The following is a 26,363-nucleotide window of genomic DNA, read 5'->3' as shown; positions in this document are numbered from 1 at the left end:
TGGTCCTAGCTCCATAATTGTTCTCATTTTGTTGCTTAGAAGTTTTAAATCATTCTGCCAGAGGCTTTAATGTTTGCTTGAGGCTTTTTTGTGGCCCCTGAAGCATATTCACTATGCTTTGTTCTCCTCTGCTCTCAGTTCATGCACTGATTAATACTGGGAAGCAGTCACAGGCGCGAGTATTTGATTTGTCAAAATCTTGAAAAAGCATCACTGTATCACAGACAATAATTAGCAAAATAGACGTATTATTTACAGTAACATCTGCTACATTACAGTGCAGTTCAGTACAATAGAAAGTGCATTATATGGCACAGTACATAATAACTATGTAAATATTGTACTGTGGTTATAATAGATTTAGTATGATATTTTCTCTCTGGAAAAGAAATTGCCACCCTGAGGCTTACTTGAGTTATTTTTTGCTGATGTTACCTCTAATGAATCACACAGCCGGATAATTTAAATGCTTCAGTATCAAAGTTCACTATTCTGTGCTAATGAGAAAATGAATATGCATGCAGATGAGAGGTAGCTTCTTACAATTGCAATTTTTGACCCCCAAGATGTTTAGGAAATAACACACACTGTTTTTCAAACTTAGGCTATGGCCCCTATGCAGGTGCTTGATATGTTGCTTGGTGGTCTTTAGAGTATTGTCCATGGTGTCCCTTTAAAACTGGATCACAAATATAAACCTGAAAGACTTCTAATATGAAAAACAGGATAGGGATTGTGCAAGATTGTTAAATTATTATAATTTAATATAATTGCATCATCATTCAAGTTTTAATATGCATCTTTACCAGAAAATGTAAAATAGTAATGGAGTTTATTACATTAATCAACTCAGTTTATCTAAGCAGTAAGTGTTATTTTAATATATAATGTCCATTGATAAGCAGGAAATAATTTAGACCAGGGTTCACCAAGAGGGCAAGCTAGGCGCTATGACATAAAATAACTAATATCTTTTATAAGCTATTGCTGTTACTACTTTCAATGAAAAATTATGTCTTCCTCAAGGAATCCATGAAAGTATCAATAGCATTGTTAGCCTGAGTCCCTGTAACTGAACAAACTGGGAAACACTGGACTATGCAGCTGAAGGTCCAGCACTCACTCAGTGGAGGAGTGCTCAACCAGCCGCGTGGCCCCCTGCTGTGGCCATTTACTACTCAGTCCTACCCATCTCACTTCCACTCCCGCTGTGGGACAGTGAACATGTAATCTGGTCACAGCAGGTCACCAGCCCGACAGACACACACACACCACACCCAGCTGCAGCTATCCTCCAATTCACTCAGTTTGCCTTTCAGCCACACGACCTCCTGCCTTTCCTACCAGCATCTTAACTCACTCAGCCTCCTTGTCCCCGCTGTAGCTTGCTACCTTTGCAGTTAGAGCTGCACTTTACAGGTGACACTTGTTTCACAGAGGATTAGAGCTAGCTCGCTAACAAGCTAACTGTTTTTACTGCTGCTGCTGAGTTTGCCTGTTCTGAGAGTGAAGATGTCATGGGTGCTAGACAGCATTAAGGTGAATGACAAGAGTAGCAGAGACTTCCAAATAGTGTAACAAGATGTCTGCTTGTGTGCAAGTGAGTATGTATCTCTGCATGCATGTGTATTTGCACATATAGGTGCATTACTGTATATCTGTAATCTGTATTCCTGTGTGCATCTAGACTATACTGATGCATGTGTTTATTTACATGTGCATGCCATTTCCTCAGCTTCTGGCATCTTCTCTGGCTCTCGAGTCATATGCTGTTATGGTTTGTCAGTCAGCACACAGAGAACATATACAGTCTCATCCTTTATGTTTGTGTAACAGCTCATGTTTGTGTAATTCATGTTTGTGTGCACTGTATGTGTTATGTATTGCCATATGTGTGGTCCATACTGGTTATTCCCAACCAGCCCGTACGGCTGCCTTATGGCCATCCATCTTCCAGCCTTATGTCACAGGGCCTCTTGGAGCCATTGGCAGTAGCCAGTAGCCACATTGTACTGTTGTGTACATCTCATCAGATCTTCATGCCAGCAGTAGCCATGTGGCCATATCTGTCCCCATGGCCCAGTCCCTATTGTGATCCGGTGGCTTTCTCTGTCACCAAACGGCTGCTAGGCGCTAACCCCAGCTGTCACAGCCATCAGTGGATCATAGCTACCAATCTGTCTCCCTTTATGACCCACACTCATATCCACGACCAGCTACATACACAGCAGACCACCCTTTACACACACAGCCTGCCACCAGCTCAGTGAATCACATCAAATTAGCCGAGCGGGCTAGCTTCAAGAGCTCGGGGGTCTACTCAAAGTATTAAAAACCAATTGATTGTGCTGCAATTTGGCGGCTCTCGCCACATGTCGCATGTTAAACCAATGGAGCGTTGTGCAATGGCGTTCCTGGTGTCCAGGCAATATGGAGGCGGCCAAGCATGGAAGGGGAAGAGGTCACAGCTAGCTGTCAGACTGTGTGGGATAGGATAGTAAGAATCAACATGGTTTATGTGTCTAGGTATTGTAAAAATGAATTTGTAATTTAGCAAGAAATCATGCCAGGAAACAAAGCATAACCAGTGAAAGATCAACATTAAGTTCCTGTAGGAGGAGAAGGACATCATAAACTAGAAAACATATAAAAAGAGTCCACAAGAGTAAAAGTAAAAATAGTAAAACACATAAAATTTAACTCTGTTTCATTTAACAGTAAATTAACAGTTAAGCTTTTATATTAGCAAAACAGTAACAATGCCAGTTATACTGCTCTGGAATTGCCATTAGTGGTTGCAGAACGTTCATCTAAATAAGACAATTGAAAACTTAAGGAGTCATATTTTGCCAGATGTGATGTCAATAATTTAAGCTTTTCGACTTAATTGAGCATAGCGTTAGTTCAGGCAAGTCACAAAGTCAAGCTCAGCTCACAAACCCAGCTACATCAGCTGATGACTCAGCTGATTCCCTCTATGCATTCAATAGGCAATCTCATACAGGGCGCCTTATTTAAGCTGCTTTAGTCTGCCTACCTTTGCTGCTTCCTCTGCAAGCCGCTTACAACCAACCTCCATCTCAGCTCCTCCTTACATGCCTTGTATCTTACATACATACATGTCTGACTTAAACAATGTCATTTTTTGTTGTCATTGTTGCCTGCTCTGTTCTGCACCTGGAGTCTTTGCTGCTGCTCTCTAAGCACATGGAGGGGCAGGGAGCTCCCAGAACAGAGCCATACAGCAAAATATAACTACTGCAAATGGCAATAAAAGTAAAGTGGTCTTGACTGAAGTTGTTTTTTACCAGGACATCCAGCATTTGGACCAAGTAGCTTATGAAAAATAAGGGGTGCCAAATTAGTAGGTCAGACAACGTGTTAGATCCATATTTAATTAATTTAGGTATTTCTAAGTATCAGATCTGACTTGGTATTGGCAGATATAATCTCTGGTAAACATCTGTAGAGACCAAGTTCTATTGTTTATGGACCATACATACAGTACTTAATAATATTATGTGTTGAGGCACATGCCAGACTGTCATTAGTTACTTTTTATACTTACTTGGTGTCTGTACTTTTTACTTGAGCTCATCACCACCTTGCAATTGGATAAGGAACTCTTAACAAATTATTTCCTTACCTTAAAAGTGTTAAGTGCAGTAGCTCTTATTAGGACACTAGCTTGTTTGTAAAGAGATGGAAAGGGTCAGTAGAGCGATATATTGTTAAAAACATTGTTAATTAGCTGCTGCTGATGTTGTGTTGCTGCATGGATTTGTTTACTTTTCTGATGTTTTTCTGTAATTTATTCTGTTAGTGATCTCTAAACTTAGATCCATTAAAATAAGGGTAAACAAGAATTTGCAGGAACTAATAAATGATGTATTAAATGGCAGTATATAACACTATGGCAGAGTTGAGAACTTGACCCAGAGTTTGCTTATTGCACAGTGCACTATGTACCGCTCTGGCAAAGGTGTTTGTTGTTATCTGACTAGATTAAATTTGACAAGTCCATCCATACGAAAGTGGACTCCCGTAGAGGAGCCAGCACTTTGTTAGCAGTAAGAGAGAGAGTGAGGAAAGAAACAGTTTTCAAAATTTGTTTATCCCCAATTAATGGGAGAGATGCACTTGGCACGGAACTTGATAGAAAGTGACAGTGCTTTTTAAAGTGGACAGCTAAATGAGGTTGCAGCTTGTTCTTCCAGGCCTTGTTCTTCTTTCTTTTTTCCCTGTTTATTATTTGTCTTCCCTTCTTTCTTCTTCTCTCATACTGTCTCTCAGATCCTCTAATGCGTACTCTGTTTGGCAGTTAGGCGTGGGATGTCAGAACAGCATGACTGCTTGCCTTTTGGGCTCTGCTCTTTGGTCAGCGCAACTCAAGTCAGCAGACCTTGTAGAAGAGTCAAGTCAAGACAATTTCATTTATATAGTGCCAAATCATAAGAGAAGTTATCTCAGGGCACTTTTCATATAGAGCAGGTCTAGACCATACTCATTACAATATTATTTACACAGACCCGACATTCCCCCATGAGCAAGCACTTGGCGACAGCGGCAAGGAAAAACTCCCTTTTAATGGGAATAAACCTCGAGCAGAACCGGACTCTGGGTGGGCAGCCATCTGCCTCAACCGGTTGGGTTGAGAGAGAAAGAGACAGGGGGAGAGGGGAGAGAGAGAGCAGGATGAAAGACAGCATAGCAACAAGCAAGTTCCACATAGAGATGTATAGTTATAATAATGGCAATAAGAATGGTAATAATAAGACTAATAATAATAATTATAGCAGTGGGTGTTGAGCAGGATCATGGAGGCAGTGAGTGGCTTGTAATCACAGATCCAGATTCTACAGCTCCGGAGGCAGAAATACGTGTAGAAAGCAACATGAGGAGATAGGAGAGAGACGAGAAAGCACAAAACTACGGGAGAGAGAAGATGCCAAGTTAGTAACATGCATTAATAGGACATGAATGCATACAGATTGAAAGGGAGAGGAGTCTAGGCCTATAGCAGCATAACTAGGTGATGATCCAGGGCAAGCCTGAGCCGGCCCTAACTCTAAGCTTTATCAAAAAGGAAAGTTTTAAGCCCACTCTAAAACGTAAAGAGGGTGTCTGCCTCCTGGACCCAAACTGGAAGATGGTTTCACAGGAGAGGAGCCTGATAGCTGAGGGGTCTGCCTCCCATTCTACTTTTGGACACTCTAGGAACCACAAGTAAGCCTGCATACTGGGAGCGCAGTGTTCTAGTGGGATAATAAGGTAATATGAGCTCTTTTAAGATATTATGGTGCCTGACCATTAAGGGCTTTGCAGGTGAGAAGGATTTTAAATTCTATTCTCGATTTTACAGGGAGCCAGTGCATGGAAGCTAATATGAGAGAAATATAACCTCTTTTCCTAGTTCTTGTCAGTACACGTGCAGCAGCATTCTGGATCAGCTGGTGAGCCTTTAGAGACTTGTTGAGGGTGTGTGATGGTCAGTGGTGTCAAGTGCTGCACTGAGATCTAACAAGACAAGTACAGAGAGAAACCCTTTGTCCGATGCAATTAGGAGGTCATTTGTAACTTTCACCAGTGCTGTCTCTGTGCTATGATGCGCTCTAAATCCTGACTGAAAATCCTCAAATAAACTATTGTTGTGTAGAAAGTCGCACAACTGATTGGCGACTGCTTTCTCAAGGATCTTAGAGAGAAAGGGAAGGTTAGATATGGGTCTATAGTTGGCTAAAACAGCTTGATCAAGGGTAGGCTTTTTAAGAAGAGATTTAATTACAGCTACTTAAAGGGCTGTGGTACATAGCCTGTTACTAATGACAGATTGATCATATCTTGTAAAGAATTGTTAAGTAAGGGTCAAACTTCCTTAAGCAGACAGGTTGATGGTTCAGATGAAGAAATCGTTTGAAGTTAGTTTGGAAAGGTCGATGGGAGAAAAACAACCTAAATATATCAGGTTTTACTGCTGTTTCTAAGGTTCCTGTGTTTGAGGTGCCGGTTGAGGGCAGAAGGTAATGAATTTTGTCTCTAATAGTTAGAATGTGATCATTAAAGAAGCTCATGAAGTCGTTACTACTGAGAGCTATAGGAATACATGGATCAATAGAGTTATGACTTTTTTTCAGCCCTGGCCAAAGTGCTGAAAAGTCTCCTCTATTAATGATGAGTAATAGGCAGCTCTGGCACCACAGATGGCCTTTCTAGATGTTTTAAGATTATCTTGCCAGACTAAGTGAGATTCTTCCAGATTGGTGGAACTCCATATCCTGTCCAAGTTTTCACGGAGGAAAGGAGGAAACTAAACGCCCTAAAAGACAAATACACACATGCAGCGCACACAAGCCTAAAACACTTATTGTTTAAGTGCGGAAACCCATTCTTGATGCTAAATCTCACACATAAAGATTATCACACACACGCAAAAACACACACACTCAAATTCACTTCACACTGCCAAAGAGTGTGGAGTAGCTGCACTGCCAGCCAAGCGCAGCATTGCTGTCTTTCCCCATGACTTATCCACCCACTTTTTTTCTCCTTTGCCTCACTCTGAACTGTATGCGCTTCAAGTGTGTATTTGCTGGAGTGCACTGGCCCTTACGTACTGTAGGTGAATTATTGAATTCCTCTCGGTTGCACCCCAGCCAGTTCTCCCTGGCTCCAGCTTTGAATAGATGCTCACTGGGCCTCTTAGAATTGAACCATAACTATCTGTCCTCATCTGATGGGGGGGGGGTGAATCAGAGCACTGTGTGATACCCATCTCCCCGCTTGACATTAAAAACGCTCCGCGGATTCAGAAGGGGAACATTATGTTGGTCTCGTGGATTTGACTGGTGAGGCAGAATTTGAGACGGGGCTACAGTTGTCCTTGAGTTGCTCTGACTGCTCTTTTTATCCTCCCTCTATGTTTTCATCCCTCTCTCCCATGCATCCTCTTTCTCTCTCTCTCTCTACTTCTTTCTATACAACTCCTTCTCATTTCTCCCTCCTTTTTTGCCTCACTCCATCCCTCCCGCTTCTCTTTCTCCTTCTGTCTCTCTCTTCTCTACTGCTGTTTCAGAGGACAACTGCAGCCACTGTGCCTGTGCCAGCAAAAAATCATCTGTTCAGGGTTAAAGTTTCATTCATATAAGAGAGATATTGTTGCAGTGCCATGGGGTGACTGACAGAGAGATTGAGCAGTCGCATTTTTCACTGTGAGCTTTTTGCCTCGAAAATTTGCGATAGTGGCAAAAATACGTTTTGAGACAAAAGCTGATATGCTTTGGTGAACAGGCTTTATTAGCTCGCTGTTTTTTAAATTGGATTTCTAATCTTTTTTTTTGCTTTTGTAAATAGAGCAAATATTCTGGAGAGATCCTTGTGTGTGAAATGATCCATTTGTCTATAAAAGGCAGTCAGACAACAGCTGATAAACGAGTGCAGTCCGAGCGTGGAGAGGAATGGACCTCCCATGAAGACATGACAAATACTGTTACATGCTTCATCTAACACCCTTATTCTCTTTCGTACACACATATATGCGCACACACACACAGAATACATAGCACAAATCCAACTAAATACAGTGTCCTTGTCAATGAGGACATGTCAGTTATTACTTTTTGATAATAACCTCATTACCATGAGCGTTCTGATTAAATTAATTGTTTGGATGTCTCTCTTTCTCACACATGCTCATGTACAACAATTGTTATGAACAATATCAATCATGGCCAATTAGTAACAAATATGTCACCATATTTTAATTGTAGCCTACAGCACCACCCATTCCAACTGGTGTAATTTTGAAAATTCTGAATCGCGGTGGTTTTATTGTAATTCAACCTGCATCATCTGAGATATTGCACATGATGGACAGACAAATAAATCAATAAATGGAAGGGAGCTGATCCATCATCCCTCTCATTTTCATTTCATTGTGGAGGACAAACAGATACACAGTAGATAAACATCTTTGCCAGAGGTGAGAAATCCTTCATCGGTACCAGGCTCCACATATTAATCTGTTAACATACATTGTTGTGGCCCCTCGGCTGCTTCATTTTCACAGTAATGATTTCCCTGTAGGTTCTCATGTTTGCAATTAGGCTTTTCAAAACCCTTAAAAATGAGATTTCAAATTTCAACATGATGGCAGAGGGCTAGATAAGCAGCTTTCTGCATCAGTGTCAACTTGTGTGGCACTGGGCTTCATTTATTGCTATTCAACAGCGTGCACCGCTGTTTTTCTGCTCCTTCAATCTAACTGTCGGGTAAAACAAGCAGCTCACCTTCCTCACTTAGTCTATGGTAGTCTTATAGACAGACTGTGTCGGTAGTAGTAGGGCAGCCCTGGTAGTCTTATTTGCCCCAAGGAGGGATTCATGCTGCGGATTAGAGCAAAAGACCCAGGATGTTGGCTCTCTTTTCTGGGCTTACAAGAACAGAGAAGGTGCCTGAGGGCGTCTCCAAACTGTGGCCATAGTTGAGGTAGGCAAAGGCAAAGTTATGGGTAGTTTTTGTATAGTCTGAATAAAAAACAAATAAAGAAGAAGGTAATTAAGAGCCCTTACAGTACACACACATTCAGATCATGTCAGAGCCAATATTGTGTTTTATTTTGTGGTTTCTATGGATACAGTTTCATATACCCATCAGGTGGGCAAGCCTGTAGTATTTAGGGTCCCTGGCATTCTGTACTGTATATAGTTACCAGTCAATCATCAGCAGATGTTCTGTTATAACACCAGGCTTTCCAGACCAATAACGACTGACTGAACAAGCTTAGTCTGTGTGCGTGTGTCACTGGAGATGGAGAAAAGTCTGCAGTACTAACCCTTCAGCAGAATTACTGAGTTCCATGGCGTGGAGCTGGTGCAAGTATCCAGCAGCGTGTGTGTGTGTCACATTTACGCAGACACAAAACACACTAACATACACACCAGCATCAGTATCCAAACCACAGAACCTCACATGGAGAAACCCAACTGTCAAATACACAGAGGAATGTGTTGAGTCAAGCGCGGGTCCTCTTTCATGTGGACAACACAAGTGATGCTTTGTTTGAGTTGAAGACTCAGGGATACAGCCGTGGTCATTGTTTAGCATTTTTGAGGCTTTTAATGTGCCTTTTTTCTTCTGTGTTGAATGAAATTGTCCTTTTTTCCCACCGGTGTTCATGTTTCACCTGTCAGAAAGCACATTCACTTTGAAAACTTTTTTTTTTATTTCTTACTTCTTCTTCTTCTTTAGGCTATTAGTGATTTTGTGAACATTGTCCAAACAGTACAGAACACTGGTTTCCATAACCAAAGACCTTTCTACTAGCAGTGAAACATCATCATCACCTATGAGGTGAGGATCGGTGTATATAAGCTTCTCTTTGTGGCCTCGGGCTGTTTTCAGTCAGAGCGAGGGCATTGCTACCGCCCGAAGGTAGTGATATATCAGCAACAGTTTGAAGCAACACTGTAGATAGGCAATAATGTTGGATATTATAACCTGCAGCAGCAATAGAGACGATCAAAATAGTTGGCTGTAGGGGTGCTCTGATCAGAATTTATAGATACTGATCACGGTTATAAGTCATCAAAATCAGTCAGTTTTTACAAGATTTTTATCCGGAGCCTCTGCAGAAGACATACAGTAAAAAAACACATAACCCTTCTCTCGCTCTAAGGTTTCATGCTCCTATTTTTACTCTAAATACTGTTATTTCATACTAAAGATAGTTGGATATTTATTGTGACCAGTGCTTCATTACATTTTGTAATACTTGATTACACCTCCCAAAATAAGCAAAGGTATCCTTCTGTCTATAAAAATTCTGGCTAGGTCTCACTCAACTGCTTCACAAAACAGATAGAAAACATTAAAAAGGCTGTTTTGCATATCTTTTAGACACACAGATACAAACCAAAAAGTGACATCTCAGTTGCAAATGCTTGATGGTAGTCATCGTCAGTCCCAGTGTGATGTTGCTTTCACATTCACAAAACTGGATGAAATACTGCAAGAAACTAGCGATCAAAGTCACATTCAAGCAAATTGGCTTCTGTTGTGGTCATACAAAACCAAAGAAATAATCCTCAAATACTGTTTTATTGAATAACAATACTCTTTTTTTTTTTTTTTTTTAATCTCATACCGTGTTATCAGACTCCCCCAGCTAGATACTAACAGCCCAAATATACTACCTACCTAAATGTGCTGTATGTAAACAGCTTACTGGGCGAGGTGGAGATCCTTCAGCCATAATGGCTCAGGCAATAAAAACACTCACTATCTGTGTGACATTTATGTATTTGCTTTGCCTATTTTACAATTGTTATATCTGATCAGCAAATTCAAAGACTGAGAAATGAATATCAGCTGATACAGATCAGCACTCCATCAGTCGTAGCAGTCGCTATTTACTTGTAATGAGCAGTCATTAAAAAACACTGCTGGTTGTAAGATTTTTTACAAGATTTCTTATTTACTGTACATGGTCTCTAGTCGTTGAGTGTATATCAACGTATTTAACAACCAGGACGCTGATATCATCTGTCTCCTGTCTGGAGCAGGATCAATACCATCTTAAGCAAGATGGGTTTCTCACAGACACACGTGTAGTCGCATAGGCGCGCACACACACACACACACACACACACACACACATACACACACACACACCATAACATGTGCATACATTGAGGAGATCTGTGAGGATCATCTCATACATTTGTAACAGATACATCTGCAGCATCCATTATGTTTCTCTCTCTTCATCTTCCTCTCTTTTTTCCACACACACACACACACACACAGACACACACACACACACACACACACACACACACACACACACACACACACACACACAGAGGACAAATCAAAAAATATATATTGTCTCTTTGTGTCAGTCTCTCTCATTTTCTTTCTTCTCTAGTCTGTCTGTGGACAGACACACAACCAGGTAGACACCCACACACACACACACACACACACACACACACACACACACATACACACACACACACACACACACACACACACTAAAACCCCCTCTCTCACAGACACTCAGTCTCACAAACACAGAAAATCGAAATCACAAATCGGCTTAACTCTCCCTGACACGTCTGTGAATTAAGCCTTTCCGTTGCTCTCCCTTTCCCATTATAAAGGCATTGTCAGAGGCTGAATCAGTAACAGGTAGCCCACAGCTCCTGCTGCTTCCCTCTCACTCCTCTCTTTCTCTTCCCTTCTCCCTTCCTCGCCCTCTCTCTTTTTCTTCCTCTTTCTTTGTCTTCTCTCGCTTTCTCACTGTGTGTCCCTTGGCTTCCCCTCTCCTTGCAAATTCTCTCTCCTCCCTCCCTCCCGTCCGCCTCTCCTCACCGCTGTCTTCCTCATGACCTCCATCAGCTCTCTCCTTAATCATCTCTCTCCTGTCCTCACAAACACTTTCTACCGCTTTCCTCATTTCCCCTCTACTTTTTTTTTCATCTATCACAGCCAGTAGTAGAACGGAACTAAGTATTAGGTATTTCCATTATGTGCTAGTTTATACTTCATTACATTTTGCAGGGAAACATTGTACTTTTTACTCCACTACATTTATTTGACAGCTATATTTACCACCTTGTAAATAGTCACCTTGTAAAATACCCAACAGCATATAAAGTAGTTAAATTTAATTTCACCTTGACCAAAGACATCATTAAAATACTGCTTACACATAAAGGCATCAGTAATAATAAGCCAGTTATATAATATATAATAATATAACAATGACAATATGTTTTTAAATGCGCTACTTTTACTTTATATTGTTTACATTATTACATAAACCTGCAATAATATGTCACTACATCTCCAGATCTAAGCAATGAAATTGATGAGTAAAAAGCTATCATAACATTTTGAAAACTACAAGACAAATAAATGTGTAAAAAGACAGTAAAATTGAGAGCCTGAAAGCCAAAAAATTATCTTTAGGTTAATCACTATGAACGACACCTTTCACGTCACACATTTTATCCATTGTTGTAAAAATATCGATTACAGCCACTTTTAGTAAAGGATCTGAACATTTCTTTCACCACTAATTGCAGCTCCTCAACTTCTGTTCATTCCACCCGGTTTCTTTCTTTTTGTCTAGAGGTGAAACTCCGTGAAGGATCACATGAAGCTTGCATATGGAGTTGAGGAGGGAGAGGAAGAAGAGGAGGGGGAGGAGGGAGGAGAGAGAGAGAGAGAGAGAGAGAGCGAGTTAGCTGACTGTGTTGTGAATGCAGGGAGTAGACAAGCAGAGCGATTCTGACAGGCTGTGTCTGCACAGTTTGTTCTCCAATAAGCCCACACAGAGTCACCAGTGGGGTGCGCACATGCACACGCACAAACACACACACACACACACACACATGTATACGCTATTGGAGTTGCACACTTATATACACACACATAGACACTTTCTATCTTTTTCACACTTGTGCACAAATGCTGTTACACAGAGTGTGTTGCAGGCTTACCCGCAGACACACATAGGCACACTTACAGACGCACGCACACACAAAGTGAGAAGAGACGCGAGCCGAGCAGAGGAAGAGGGCTTGGTTTTGAACGCGTTCCTCCCAAGGCATCAGTGCTGGGGAAATGGAGCTATCATGACAAGGGATGAAAGAGCAACAATGGTTTCATCACTTTCCCTCATGTTCCACTGCACCGTGAAAAAGAAGCTCCTAGCGTTCTCATCTGCCCGTTAGGGAAAACATGCCGCGCATTATACCAGGAGGGGAGGCTCGCGAGTGAGTGAATGAGAGACAGGGAGGGAGTGAGAGAGGAGAAGCATCCTCTCTCAGCAATCAATGAACGCAGATATTGACCATTTTTGATGGACCAAAGACAATAGTGTGTATTGATCTTGAAAATATCCCTGTGTTCTGTCGCTGTTTATTGACACTGTCCCCTTTCCCTTCTTCTTCTTCTCTGGCTGTGTTTATCCTTATATCACCCCTGCTTGGGCCCCACCCTTTTTTTTTCTTTTTCTCTCCCACACTCTCTTCACTGCTTTTATCATTTTGACAATTCCAAAAAACTTCCCCAACTTTCTGCTCCTTACTTCCTGTTTGCTTTCTCTCTCCTGCTCTCCATTCCAATTTCAACTTCCTTTAACCTTCCCTGCCACCTCCGTCCTTCCTCTCACCTTATTTTCTTTTCTACAAACGCTCATATCTACCTCCTGTCATTTGCAAAATCAGTTCACTTGTTCTGTCTTTTCTTTTTCCGTTGATTTACTGTATATTTCAAAAGGACTAGCAATCGCTTTGTGCTAACAGGGAAGCTAATGAAGCTAATGGGGATCTGAAAAGAGGAATTAAAGAATATACACAGTCTCCTCTCTTCTGTTGCTCCCTTCTCCTCTCACTTTCTCCTTGTCTCTTCCTTCCTTCCTCCAGGGTGCAGTGATCACGCCAGCCATGGACCACACTATGTCCATGCAGCCTGCCAGCATGATGGGCCCTCTCACCCAGCAGATGAACCATCTGTCCCTGGGCACTACAGGAAGTGTGAGTATAATCCTCACTGCACTGCAATGATGGATACCATCCACATACCGAAACACAAACACAAGCGTGCTCTTACTGTCTATAGTTGCCGTAATTCGGATGAGAGAAGCTCAGAGTTGATCAAAATGCTGATACACTCATCTGAGGCGGTTTCAGTTGTTACCGGCAGTAAGCTTTAGGAGGATCAGGAAGTGCTTTGTGCACTTTCTGCTTGTCTGATAGGTGGAAACACTACTCGGGGCTGGAAAAACAACTGAATTCTCATGATTTTTCCGGAAAACAAACAATTAAATCTACATTTTTGCTTACAGTTGATACTAAGTTACAATAGCCTCCTAAAACAGGCTTATTCTGCCACCAGCAGTTGGTTTCAGTTGAACATTCTGTGTCTATTGTTCTATTATTGTATTGTGTTACATTGTGACATCATAGCTGTGTCCAAAATCATTCCCTTATTCACTCATTCACTGCTCCCTGTATAATAGACAATAAATACTTAACTTAATAATGAGCAGCAAAACAAGATTTCAGGGCACTCATCATCATTTAGCATCATCACCATCAGATGTAGAGTCACACGGTAATTTTAGCATTTCTAAAATGTGGAGAATTGCATTGTGGGATTGTTAGCGTTTTGACACTCAAATACAATGGCGTAGGGTAGATGTAGTGTACTATATATTAAATAGTGGGTGATTTCAAACACAATCTCAGTCTTTTGTCAAATCTGTGACCAACCAAATATTGACAACCATATTTTACCTACTCCCCAAATACTGTTGTTAGAGCATTATCTGTAGGTATTCTTTTTATTACAGCTGTTTTGTGAATGTTGATTAATTAATTTTGTTTTTCTGCATTTTACTGCTAACATGGCTATTATACTACGTTGGCTGCCCGAGGCTAATACAACACTCTAAGCCACTGTTAATTTACTGATGGGCTAACTGTTATGTTTTTTACTCCTTTTACTTTGTGTGTGTGTAGATAAATTACTGTGTAATTTCCTATGGAGACTTAATGTTGATCTTTAAGTTGTGATACTTTGTTTCTTCAGGGACATGTAACTACTTTGACAACTATGGTCTCTATGCTTTTTCAAAAAAAAATCAGGTTCCTTTCATAATGTACTAATTCATCTTGACCTTGGTCTAACTCTTATTTGGATGATCTCATCATTTCATCATCATTCCACATTTGCCAACTCCCATCTTCAGATTATAATTGACACAGCAATTTACATAGCATCCCTTAATCTTTTATTAAATTACCATCACTTTGGAAAGCACAGCAACCAATTTCATCATGTGTTACTTGCTAGATTGATAAATGAATGTAAATGCAGGGAGTAGCATACACGTAATTTTTAGGGTTGATGAACCCATGATGTAATTTTGGAAACTACACCTATTCCCACTGCAAATCTGTTCATAGACAGGTACTTAAAATGTATTCATGGCTAAGTGTTTCACTGTTATTCTTTTTCATCATATAGTACAAGTCCAGCAAGACTAAATATCTAAAAGTACATCCGCTCTCAAGAGTTGAGACAGAAAATTAAGTGTTGAGAAAGAAAACAGCAGGTCTCCATTACGCCATAGGTATGGGTCAGGAGGATAATTTGGAGGCCTCTTATTTTTGGGAAACATTATTCATTTAGTTCAGAAACAAAGTACACACTGAGTGAGACAGGGATTTTACTTTTCTTTTCAAGAGAGCCAAATCGTCTTAGGCTGTCGCCACATGTGCTCTGCCATGGAGCTGCCGTATCATTTGTTTTACACTGCATGCATTCACCACCAGATATTGGGAGAGCACATTTCCTCCCTGATCTTCCACATTAAACAGATTTCCTGCGAAGCTTAACAGTGTGACAGGGCTCTCTGTTCTCCACCTTCCTCACTTTCACCCTCTAATTTGTTTCTTTCTCACACTTTCTGTCTCCCTCACTCTCTAAATCACACATCAAATCTATCACTCCATCAGTTTTCTTTATTCCACACACAAACACACACACACATGCTTACAGTCACTGCCCCCTAAACCAGGAACTCCCCCCTGTTTCAGGATCAAGTCGACTTAGAGGTGTCACACAGTTCTGAAGCCTGACTTCCTGCCCTAACCCTGCTGCCCGGGGGCAGGCAAGCAGGCAGCTTTGCTCCGGCACTACGTTTGATCTCTTTGTGTGTGTGTATGATTGGAACAGTGCTGTATTGTACAGTTACCCATGTGTTTCCAGGTGAGCTGTCAGCGACTGTGACGCCATGTTGGCTCTGTCAGGAATGCCCCCTCCCTAATCTGCCCCAGCTGTGCTAACAGCCTGGATTAGAGACAGGCTAATCTATGATGATGGCTTCTGATGTTTGATGGGTTGTATTATAGCAGAAAGTGGGTTAAGGCACTCTCTCTCCTTTTTTTTTATTTCTAGTTTACTCTCTCTGCCCCTCCCCTTTCTGCCTGCTTAGCTTTCCTGAGGCGATATGCTGTGTAGCATAACTTTTCTATGGCTGAGCTGCACACACGGCATGCCACACTTGATCATCTCTGGGAATTGAGACGTGTTTCCTATAAAGCTCATTCTTAAGCCAGATGTGAAAACTCTTTCATACTGCCTGATTGGGAAAGTCTGTTAAAAGAGGGGTTGGGAACCAGGATCTTTAACTATCCATGTAGTAAACTGGACTTGACACCACATACTCTCAGAGCACATTCCTCGAGTGTACACGCATGTGGTAGGGTTGTTTTGATTGCCCCCACTGGTCACGTGACTTAACATTCGCCACAGAAGAGCACCTGCCATGAGCAGCGTCTCCAACGTCAACAATTTATCATGCCTCTGGCCGCTGAAGGAGAAGCCACACCTCAGAATACTCTTGGCTGTTCCAGGACTCTCTGCGGCTGTTTGTGTATGGCTGTGGCTTTCTTCTCTCCAAGAAAAGAACCAAATGTTCCCGGTCCACCCAAGCAGTGGAACTGGTGTGGTGACCGTAGCTTTCCGAGAACGCTGTGTTATTTTGCGCCGTCGAGAGTGTTGATCGGCACGGAGGGTCAGGCCTATTAAACAGGAGTGGCAAGGAAATCCTCTCCTCATAATGAGGAAGCATGGATCAGTGCTCTCTGATGGTCACTGCTTTGGAATTCGGCTTCTTCTCCAGAAAATGTTCTGTTTTAAAAAAACATCTCTACTCACTCAGCTCAGTTTGGTGTCTGTCGGTCTTGGCAACATGATTACAGAATGCTAGAAACCTCAGGCTTACTGTTTATGGATGGCACACATAAACATGCCATCCATGCTCCTCACTGATTTATTTTATCATGTTTGGTGCATATTGCTCTGTTACTGATTTATTTACCATCTTGGAGCTCCCATCACTTAACAGGAGTCTATCTGTCATGGCTGGTGTTTGCACATGCCACTGTGTCGCTGTGGATGTGCATATGCTCTGTCATTTTAGTATTTGTGTGTGTGTGTTGGTGTGCATGTGCGTGTGTGTTTGCACGCATGTCAATGTCTGCGTTTGTGTGTGAGCGACACAGTGTTTGACATGACAAGAGGTGACCTTCCCTCTGTGTTCTCCATCCTATTCCTGTCATGGCATGTAGAACCCAGGTCTCTGTTGTCATGGTGACAGTGGTGATTGACAGCCTCTGTGTCCCTGGAAGACAGATTTGTGTGAGGAGCTTTCCGCTATTATCTGGGCTGTTTCCTTTTGTTTTCTTTTGGGAAGTATGAGTACAGTATGTTATTCTGCATTTCCATAACTGTGCATGGCTATATTTAACCTTCACTCACCCGGGAAAAGTTTACTGACCATGCAAACTCTTTTCTTGTAGCTTCACATTCAGACAGTAACACATGTTGACACCTGGGTGATTCCCAGAGCCACTGAGCAGAGGTCCTTGCAGGACCTTGAGGGAAGTAGTTAAGGGAGGGACATGCTTTTATTGCATTTTTAAATTTTACAGTGCATTTTGAATGTTTTAGAGGGCTCACAGCCAAGAACTATGGTGCAAGAGTTTTGCCACACTTTAAATTTAATGTCCTGAATTTGAAATATGTGATCTATATTCAAAGTTTGTTTTATGAATTTAAATTATGTACTCTAAATCTGAATCGTGTGCTAAATATTAACTTAATTCTGAATTTGTGTGAGAATTAAGGGCATCGGCTTACAGGAAGCAGCAGACTCAGGGGTGCAGTCAGATCTTATGCCTGAAACTTTGGATCTGGATAATAAAAAGACCAGCAGCAATTCTGTCATTTGAGGCTTATCGATGCATGCTCTGTGGTACAGAGGGAAGCGGTTACTGCACAGTTTGGGTTTATTAATAGTGTTTTACTTTTACTTAAAGCTGCATCAAGCAATCTTTAAAGTAGCAAAAAAATCACATGTATAATGTGGGGTCAGTAATAGTGATGAATGATGAGTGAATGCTGGATTTGCATGAATGCTAATCTTGCCTCCTATCTGCTGGATGTGTAAATAGATTGCTAACACCTTCACCATTTCAACTTAATAAGAAATTAAATTAAATCACTGTCATTGTTGTGCTTGTTGTGCTGCTCACAACTGACCAAAAAAATCTGTTAATACTGCTTTAAAGATAAAAACCTGAAAAATTTACTTTACCAAATTTAAAAGCTTAAAACCTAAATAAAAAAAAAACACATCTTTACACAAAAATTGACTCTTATAACAAACAGAGCACTACGATATAACAACTGCATCTATACTTAAACTTAGTAAACCAGTAAAATCATATACTGTAAAAACCTGCTGATAAGAATGTGTTTAAAGAGGTGATTTAAAAGATGACACTGACAATTTGCCAGTATAAATCTCCTCAGGCAGGGTGTTAACATAGCCTAGGGGCCGAGATATGGAGGGCTTTTCTTGGTGAAGTGGTACAGTGCTGTGATTCACAGCTGCTGGTGTGCAGCCCCAATAGTTCCCATCATGTTGGAGTCCCACAGCTAAGATCAATAGTCATCAGAGCCCATCCTCACACCGCTCTGCCATTAATAACCTACACTGAGTAGCTGGATGCTCTTGCCTTGACCAACTGTTATCCTCCACCTTGCAGACGATGCAACAGAACAGCACGTCACCAAAGATGGGATTGATAGATGTGGAGACTGACAGAGAAGTGGATGATTTATTTAAACATTTTAACATGCTAACATGCTGTGCTCCATTACACCGGAGTCAGAACTACAATATAGGGAGATTGTATTCTTGTTAACGTGGAAAACTGAATGCAGAAAATTATCTCATCATCCTTTTATCCATCAAACATAAACTGCACCTTCTTACAGTATATTAAGCTGTTGCCCAAACCACTGTGGTACCAAAATGGGTCCGTCTATGGTATGGATTTTTGTCCTGGCATTGCTGCATTGCGGTTTGACTTTAGACTGTAGTTATAGGTGTATGTCATGGAGAGTGATGGTAGAGAAGAGACTTAAGGATTCTACTCACACCAGCCTCGTTAAGGAGCTATTCAGGCCTCCCTTTCATCAAACATACACACCCGCCATCTGCTTCAGGCGCAGGTGTGTGTGTGTGTGCGTGCATGTGCATAGATGTATATGTGTGGCTGTGTGCTACAGGACTGAAACACCATTTATTGCCAATTAGGGATGCTTTATATTGCCCAAACCTGTCCCCTGACTATGGACAGGGAAGTATTAAAAGAGTTGAGATTGGACAAAAACCATCTTTATCACCATAGCAACCTATTTCACTGGAGCCGGGCTTGACATCCCCTGACTTGCCACAGCAGCGACTGCAGAAATATGCCCTGCTCAACCTGCCACATTAAATAGGTTAACTAATGGTTATGGTAGGAGAAAAAATCTTATCTTATTAAATTTTCTTGTTAAATCTAATTTAAATTCTTTTTGCAGTCCTGCAGAGAAATATAACATTTCAAATGGACACGCTCCCTTTGACAGGGAGATTTTGATATTGCTAATTATCTCCCGCTTCCCTTCATTTGCTTTCATGCAGCCCTCACAGGTGAGTTGGCTGAATAAGTAAATGGGAAGGAGGGGTGAAGACAAAAAGTCTGAGGAAAATTGGTATGCATGGTTTCGATTCACCAGGGAGAAGGTCACTTCAACAATCTGATAGGCCCTTTTAGACGATAGCAGGTTGAGTGCGAGAGAGAGAGGGAAGTGACAGGAAGGTGAGGGGGAAGAAGGGATGACACAGAGAGGTAATGTGGTAATGTGTCAGGAAGTCTGGATATGCCGTCTCACCCCATCCTGAGTGTGACAGCCCTGAAGGTGCGATAACCTTAAATTCACACAGTCACACTCACATACGAACGCACACTAACATCCATCCTAGGGCATCCTCCTGGCCATGTGTAGCGACGGTGGGGGAGTTAATCACCCATGTCCATGGCCTTTAGCTGCTCTCATTAGCGGTGAGCGGTGGAGCCGTACCCGATCCATTAGCAACGCTGCCGGTAATGACACTTCACCAGCACCGCCGGGCCCACAGCCAAGAAAGGCTCCACAGCTCCTCCACATCCCCTCCATTACTGCCTCCTATAGCATACTGCCGCTACACTTTTCGTACTGGCAGAGGGACTGAAAGGCAAAAGGAAAAAATAAGACAGAAGAACGGGATAGTACTTCCCTTTTTCCTTGGTCCGGAAAAGCAGCAGGAAGACGAGGAGAGGCGGAGAGGCAGCCTGGTGGCTTTTATCTGGGATCACATCCGTTGGCGCTGTACTGCAGCATTATCGTTCCAAGCCTCTTTGTCTTTGTCTGTCTCTCAAAGGCACACACACAGACACACACTCACACACTAACACAGACATGCATGTATGTTCCCAACACACACACACACACACACACACTATACACAGCTGCATGCTGGAGAACACAGTTGGACAGACAAAGTGATAAGTCATCTTTTATGCACAGGCATGTGCTAATTAAAAAGAAGCACACACACTGGCAATTCAGGCTTTCACTGGCATGCGTGTTCACCACCACCAAACACACACACACACACACACAAAAAGTATTCACAGCAAGTCAGAGAAAAAAGGCTCACACAAAGTGCCGTGTCTTCATTCATATTGCATGTGAAAGCCCCGTGGCTGTCATGTAACGGAACCTGTGTCACATCTGTAAAATGGCCATCATGGAGCGAGCTAGCACCCAGTTAAAAGCCAGGGCAGGCATGTCTAAAGGAATATAGGCCACAGGCAACAGACCTCCTGCTTTCTCTTCCCTCTCTCTCACTCCCCTTCATTCCCTTTAGCTTCTTCTTTTTTTTTTTTCTTTTTTACTTTTTATCTTCTTCTCAGTTGTGGCCCGGTGCATTTGCCTGCCTGTGAAGTCTTGGTGGAGCAGCAGGACACCTCTTCCTCCTCCTTCTCGTCTGCCTATCTCGCAGGCTGTCTTCTGCTTTGCTCTGCTCTCTTAAGCGTGCACACATATTCTTTTAGCGCCCTCCAAAGGACGCTGGGGGCACAGCAAGCTCCTTTTCCCAGTGGTTTGGGATGGCATTGAGATAATATTTTTTTGATATTTGGAAAGTACTCATTGTCAGCTATCATATTTTATATCTGTGCTTTTAATTTGTGTGTTTCATGTTATATTTATTTATAATCATATTATATTCATGTGCAAGGATTTTGATGTGTGTGTGTCTTTTCTTTGTGTTTCAGTACATGACTGCTGCAGCCGCCGCGGCGCCTATGCAAGGGACCTACATTCCCCAGTACACTCCTGTGCCTCCAACAGCCGTCCCTGTCGAAGTAAGACCCACACGCATGCACACTGTACTTGCCAATAATCAAAAATAATCTGTTGATGTTTACCCAAAGGAGGGCCTTCATTTCTCCTGACAGCCAACTCACTTACACCCACAAGCGCTCACATGCCTATTTCTAAACCTGCTCACCACATCAACAGACCAAAACAGTCATTAAATAGACAGATTACATTTGAAGCGCACGGAAAATTGTTCTTATTCCCCAAACAAATGGCCTCACACCACCAGTGAATAACAAGCATGAAAACTGCAAGCAAAGCAGGATGAGTCAGAAGTTTTATAGTATTTGGGAAAGACATTTGAAGTGCAACACAGACTTTGTCACTTCCTCAGCGGCTGTCTGAGCTCCTGGCAGGTCGTGCAGTCCAGCCAGAGAAATGATGAACGTGGAAAGCGGGCGGGCAGGCGGGCAGGCAGGCAGGCAGGCACGCAAGCAGGCAGGCCGGTGAGGAGAGCGGGCCGGCTGTCTGGCGGCTGACAGTGCGGTCGTATTTAGATGGACTATCAGTCGTGTATCAGATGACAGCAGCTGAAGTGAGACACAGTGCCAGCGGTGCTGTCTCTCTTTCTCTCTACCCACAGCCAGTTCAGGCTGGTAGGTAGTTGGAACACACGCATCCGTCAGCTACGGAGCTCTGGTTAGCCCACCAGCCACAGACACTGACAGTTTCCCCTGACAGACCCATTAGTTCCTCCTCCCCCTCCTGCAGTATCTCCCCCTCCTTACAAAGTTACTGGCTTCCTCATGAAGGAGCGGGACGATGGAGAGAGATGTAGTTGTAGTGTAGCCCAGGGCGCCTCTTACCTATTTCATCCTCACCAGCGTCCTCTCAATGCCAGCGTCAGCAGCGGGGTGTATATCACTGTATCAGCCGGTGTCTGGAGGGCTGATGTATGTACAGGACACAGTATCCTTGAGAGCTTGTTAAAGGTGATTGAGATGACTCAGTGATGAGGGCTATCGGTAATGCCAGACACATAAAAAGGCCAAGGGGTTGTTTTGATGAATTCAGTCCACACAGCCATCCTTTATTATCTCATATATAGATTTAAAATCCTGCAAGGATAAATAGCACATTTTGTACTAAAGAATTTTTTATTTATTATATACATTTGTCTTCCCATGCAATGTCAAATCACAGTAAGGCGATGTTACCTCTGCATTCTGCATTTTGTGTTTCATATTTTATTTAACAACTTGGTTCAAATTATTCATCTTTCCTCCCGATAAGGTAGCTTCATTGTTAGATGAAAGATGCTTTTTCTTTCTCTCACTGCTTAACTGAACTCTTTCACACTTGACTGAAATATTCAAATTTAGGAGAGCAATTATTGTATTAATTTTTGTACTGTGCAAAAATGGAAAATTCTAGATGTCTTCACCAGTATTTTATATGCATTTCCTTGTTATTTGTCTCAACATATACATGTATTGGTATATCACTGAAATAGTTTAATATGTCAGTTTTATATGTCAATTCAAATCGGTTTTATTTATTATATTATATATCATCTGTACAACATATAATAACTTCAACCCTTGATTCAGTTAAGGAAAAATTCCACACACACACACAAAAAAAAAACTTAAAAAGACAAAAAAAGACAAAATTCAGGAAAAACAACAAAGGAGGGATCCCTCAGACATGCAACGGTACAGATGTACAATATGTACACAGTAGACAGAAATAGTTGTAGCGGCTTTTTTCTTTATACAGTCACATACATTTCAGCAGGAAGTGTCAAGCGGTGCAGAGAGATGCTTGTTAAAGTTCCACACTGACACATTTTCACCTGTGTGTGTCCTCAGGGAGTGGTGACGGACGCCTCCCCCCAGACAGTGGCTCCCTCGTCACAGGAGGTGGCTGGCCAGCAGCAACAGATGCAGGTGGACAGTGCTGCCGACCATGTTCCTGCTTACTCATACCAGTCCAAGTAAGTCAAACAGTGAAGCAGGACAGTTGCTGTCTGTTCTTTTCAGACTAGTTTTTATTTATTAGTCTCTAAAATATATCATTATTTTTTTATTGTGATATACACTATATCATATATACCAAGATACTGAGGTATCGATTCCTTTAATAAATCTGGGTGTATTAGGTTATGGTAGGCAATGTTTAAAATCAATGAGCAGGGCTTGCTTCCAAACTGGTTGTGATGTCACAAAATCATGCTCTTGCGTACGTCTTAAACAAGATTTAAGGGGAGCTCAAAGAAACTTTCCCCCCTTCAGCAGGCGACTATAAACAGCCATCTAGTATCAGACTCTGCACATACATCATTCTGTACAGCGAAGCTCAGACATCCAACTGAAGGAACAATAAGTAAAACTCATTTTTGAGTAAAGGGGACCTTTAATTTTCCAGAAAATGTATTGTCTATATATATGTTTATAGATAATGTTAACTTTAAGGTTAAATTACATATCATATCCGTATCACTTAGTCTCAGTAAGCACTGTTGACTCACATCAGTTCACATTGTCTAACACATTAAATTTTTTATAAACAGCTTTTTCACTCTTACTTGTAAAGACAAGCTTCCTCCATGAATTATTTGGCGTACTGAGAGGAAAATATACAAAATCAGCATTTGTGAGATGTTTTTCAAATAACAAAGGCAGTAAATTTGCACGCTACTGTATTTCTCTTTGACACATATTTTTGTTAAAGGTCTTATATGGAAGAATTGTGAAGCATTTTATATGTATTAATTGCCAATGAGTGAAAATCCAAAGGATGTGACGTTTCGTGCACGCTCCCGAGTACTTTGCCTCTCTCCCACTAACGTCGACAAACAACCAGCATCTACCACGACAAAAATTTGTGCTATCCAACTCAAAACACCCTGCAGATATTAGCTCTCCATCTAATGAGACAGCTAGCTGCCTCCGTCAACCATTACACATTTCACAACAAAACGCGATGACAAGTCGCCCACGCCCGAGCACACACACACGGCTAAAACAGCATTTCCTCAACAAAGGAGCAGAAAACAAGCTATAGAGCAAGACCAGAACATAGCTTAACCCTTGTATTTTTTCTGTTGGTGGTCCAAAGGTTGTAACAAGCACACATTTCACAACAAAACCACAGCGCATTGCTCCACCAACCACCCCAGTCGGATGGTTGATCAACGCATATTTTTGCGGGTGGGGCAGAGTGGATCGGCTCTCACCAGCCAACGGCCACAACACAGCAGGAGCCTCTGTGTGTTTGCTTTGTGTGTGTGTGTGTTTGGGGAGGGGGTGCGGGGGGGGGATTGCTGACTGACGGGGAGTGAGAGATGTTTTGCTGAAACGTGCAAAACACGACGTTAGAGATCTTTTATGTTATTATGAGAGGTGTAAGCAGGGAAAAAGACATCACCTGCAATAGTCTTGCTCCGCTGCTCCCTCTGCGATTATTATTATTATTATTATTATTATTACACACTGCCATTATAAAATGACTGAAATTATTCCTGGCTGCTGCTGTCATTTGTTCATCATTTTTGGCAGCAATTTGTGCTTTTGTGATCTGATCAGAACAGTTGAGTGTGCTTCATTTTGCTGCAGTCCTCTGACTGGACTGTCAGCCGTCAGTGCTTTTATGTGTTTGTAATATTCTGCTTTGATTACAACTGCACATCTCTCTCTCTCTTTCTTTTTTCTCCTCCTTCATCAGATAGCAACAACCTGAGAGAATGTTCCTGTGACAGCGTTGCCTTGAGACAGAAGGTGGCTGCACTGTGAATGTGAGGAAAAGAGAAAAGAAAGAGATTGCTTCCAGATCGCCCAGGCACCAAAAAAGAGACACTTTTTTCATTTCCTACCTGGCCTATGAGAAAAAAACAGCAAGGAGGAGGCAAAGAGTGCTGAGGAAGGGGATGCGGAAATTGCTGGGCACAGTGCAAAGAAGTGAAATTGTTTTGTCTGGGAACCTGCCTGAAGGGCTGGGCTGAAGCTAGAAAAGTTTCTCAAAGAAAATTCTCAACCAATTAAAAAAAAAAAAGAGAAAAAAAAAAACAAATACAAAATGACAAAAAAAAAAGGTTGAATGCGAAGGTAGGTGATGAAGTTTATTTTGTAATTAGAAAGGGGGAGTCAAGTTTGAGATACACACAGAGATTGTCTTCCTCAGATATTAAGCTACAATTTCTTTTCACTATTTTTTATGTTCTAGTGTTAAATTTTAGTTTTCTAGATATATTCGAAAAACAAAGTGTTTTTTCTTTCTTGAATCTTCATGGCCTTAATTTGAAGGGCGCCAGAAACTTTTTACAGAGTTAAAGTCTGACGTCTGGTTAGGAAAAAAAAAAAAAAAAGCAAACAAAATCAGTCTCTTGGACCACTTGGAGGGTACAAGACACTGGATGAGTTGTTATAAAGAGGAAAAAAGAATCTATCACATAAGCTGTACAGATTTAATAGAGAAGAGCTTTTTTTCTTTTCTTCATTAGAAGAAAACTTTGATAATTATTATGTCAGAGGTAACTAAGTGTCAGAAGAAAACAAAATGTCTGTCGGGGGAAAAAGACTCGAGGGGGGGAAAGATGAAGCTTTGAAGAGATTTTTCACAATGAGGAAAAAAAAGAAAACATAAGAAAACATGCTGCATTGTGGATGCAGTCTGTTGCAAATGCTGAACTTGTTTTTTATTATCATAATTATTATTTTACAAGGCAAAGTTGCTGTCAATGACATTAGTGCTTTTTATCTGCCACATTTTACCTTTTTTATGAGCTTTAAGCTGTTTTTAGCCCGCTTTGCTTGTCACACTGCAAAAAGTTAAAAAAAAAAAAAAAAAAAAAAAAAAAAGAAAAAGAAGAAGAAAAAAATATAAAACAAATGAAAAAAAAAAGCTACAGAAAAAAAAAATCTGGCAGTGAAACAAAAACAGTAGATACAGTAGGAGCTTACGGTTTAAACCAATCAGTGCAAAAGCAATAGAAGAAATTGTTGACAATTTCTGTAGTCTTTCCTAGTTGTGGATCAAATGCAGCCCATGGATGGCCATTTTTATACCAAAGATGAAGAGACACTCTG

At 41.5% G+C, this 26,363-nt stretch overlaps 1 protein-coding gene across 8 annotated transcripts in view; it reads left to right on the top strand.

The window, feature by feature from the left end:
- The window catches only part of rbms3 (RNA binding motif, single stranded interacting protein), a 298,854-nt gene extending 272,707 nt beyond the window's left edge, over positions 1 to 26,147 (top strand). For 7 of the 8 annotated variants that reach the window (XM_042434717.1, XM_042434716.1, XM_042434715.1 and 4 more), the window contains 4 exons: positions 13,431 to 13,541; positions 21,231 to 21,320; positions 23,148 to 23,272; positions 25,003 to 26,147. In XM_042434717.1, coding sequence (XP_042290651.1) covers positions 13,431 to 13,541; positions 21,231 to 21,320; positions 23,148 to 23,272; positions 25,003 to 25,006 — 330 coding nt within the window. In that variant the 3' untranslated portion in view covers positions 25,007 to 26,147. Of the gene's footprint in view, positions 1 to 13,430; positions 13,542 to 21,230; positions 21,321 to 21,670; positions 22,269 to 23,147; positions 23,273 to 25,002 lie in introns of those variants that run through there. The other variant, XR_006100092.1, reaches the window with a different exon arrangement.
- Positions 26,148 to 26,363: the final 216 nt, after the last annotated feature.

The sequence above is a fragment of the Thunnus maccoyii genome, chromosome 15 (genome assembly GCF_910596095.1).
Source record: "Thunnus maccoyii chromosome 15, fThuMac1.1, whole genome shotgun sequence".
In the NCBI taxonomy this organism is placed as follows: Eukaryota; Metazoa; Chordata; class Actinopteri; order Scombriformes; family Scombridae; genus Thunnus; species Thunnus maccoyii.
The sequence above is the reverse complement of the archived record's forward strand: the minus strand, read 5'-3'. Positions and strand labels throughout refer to the sequence as shown.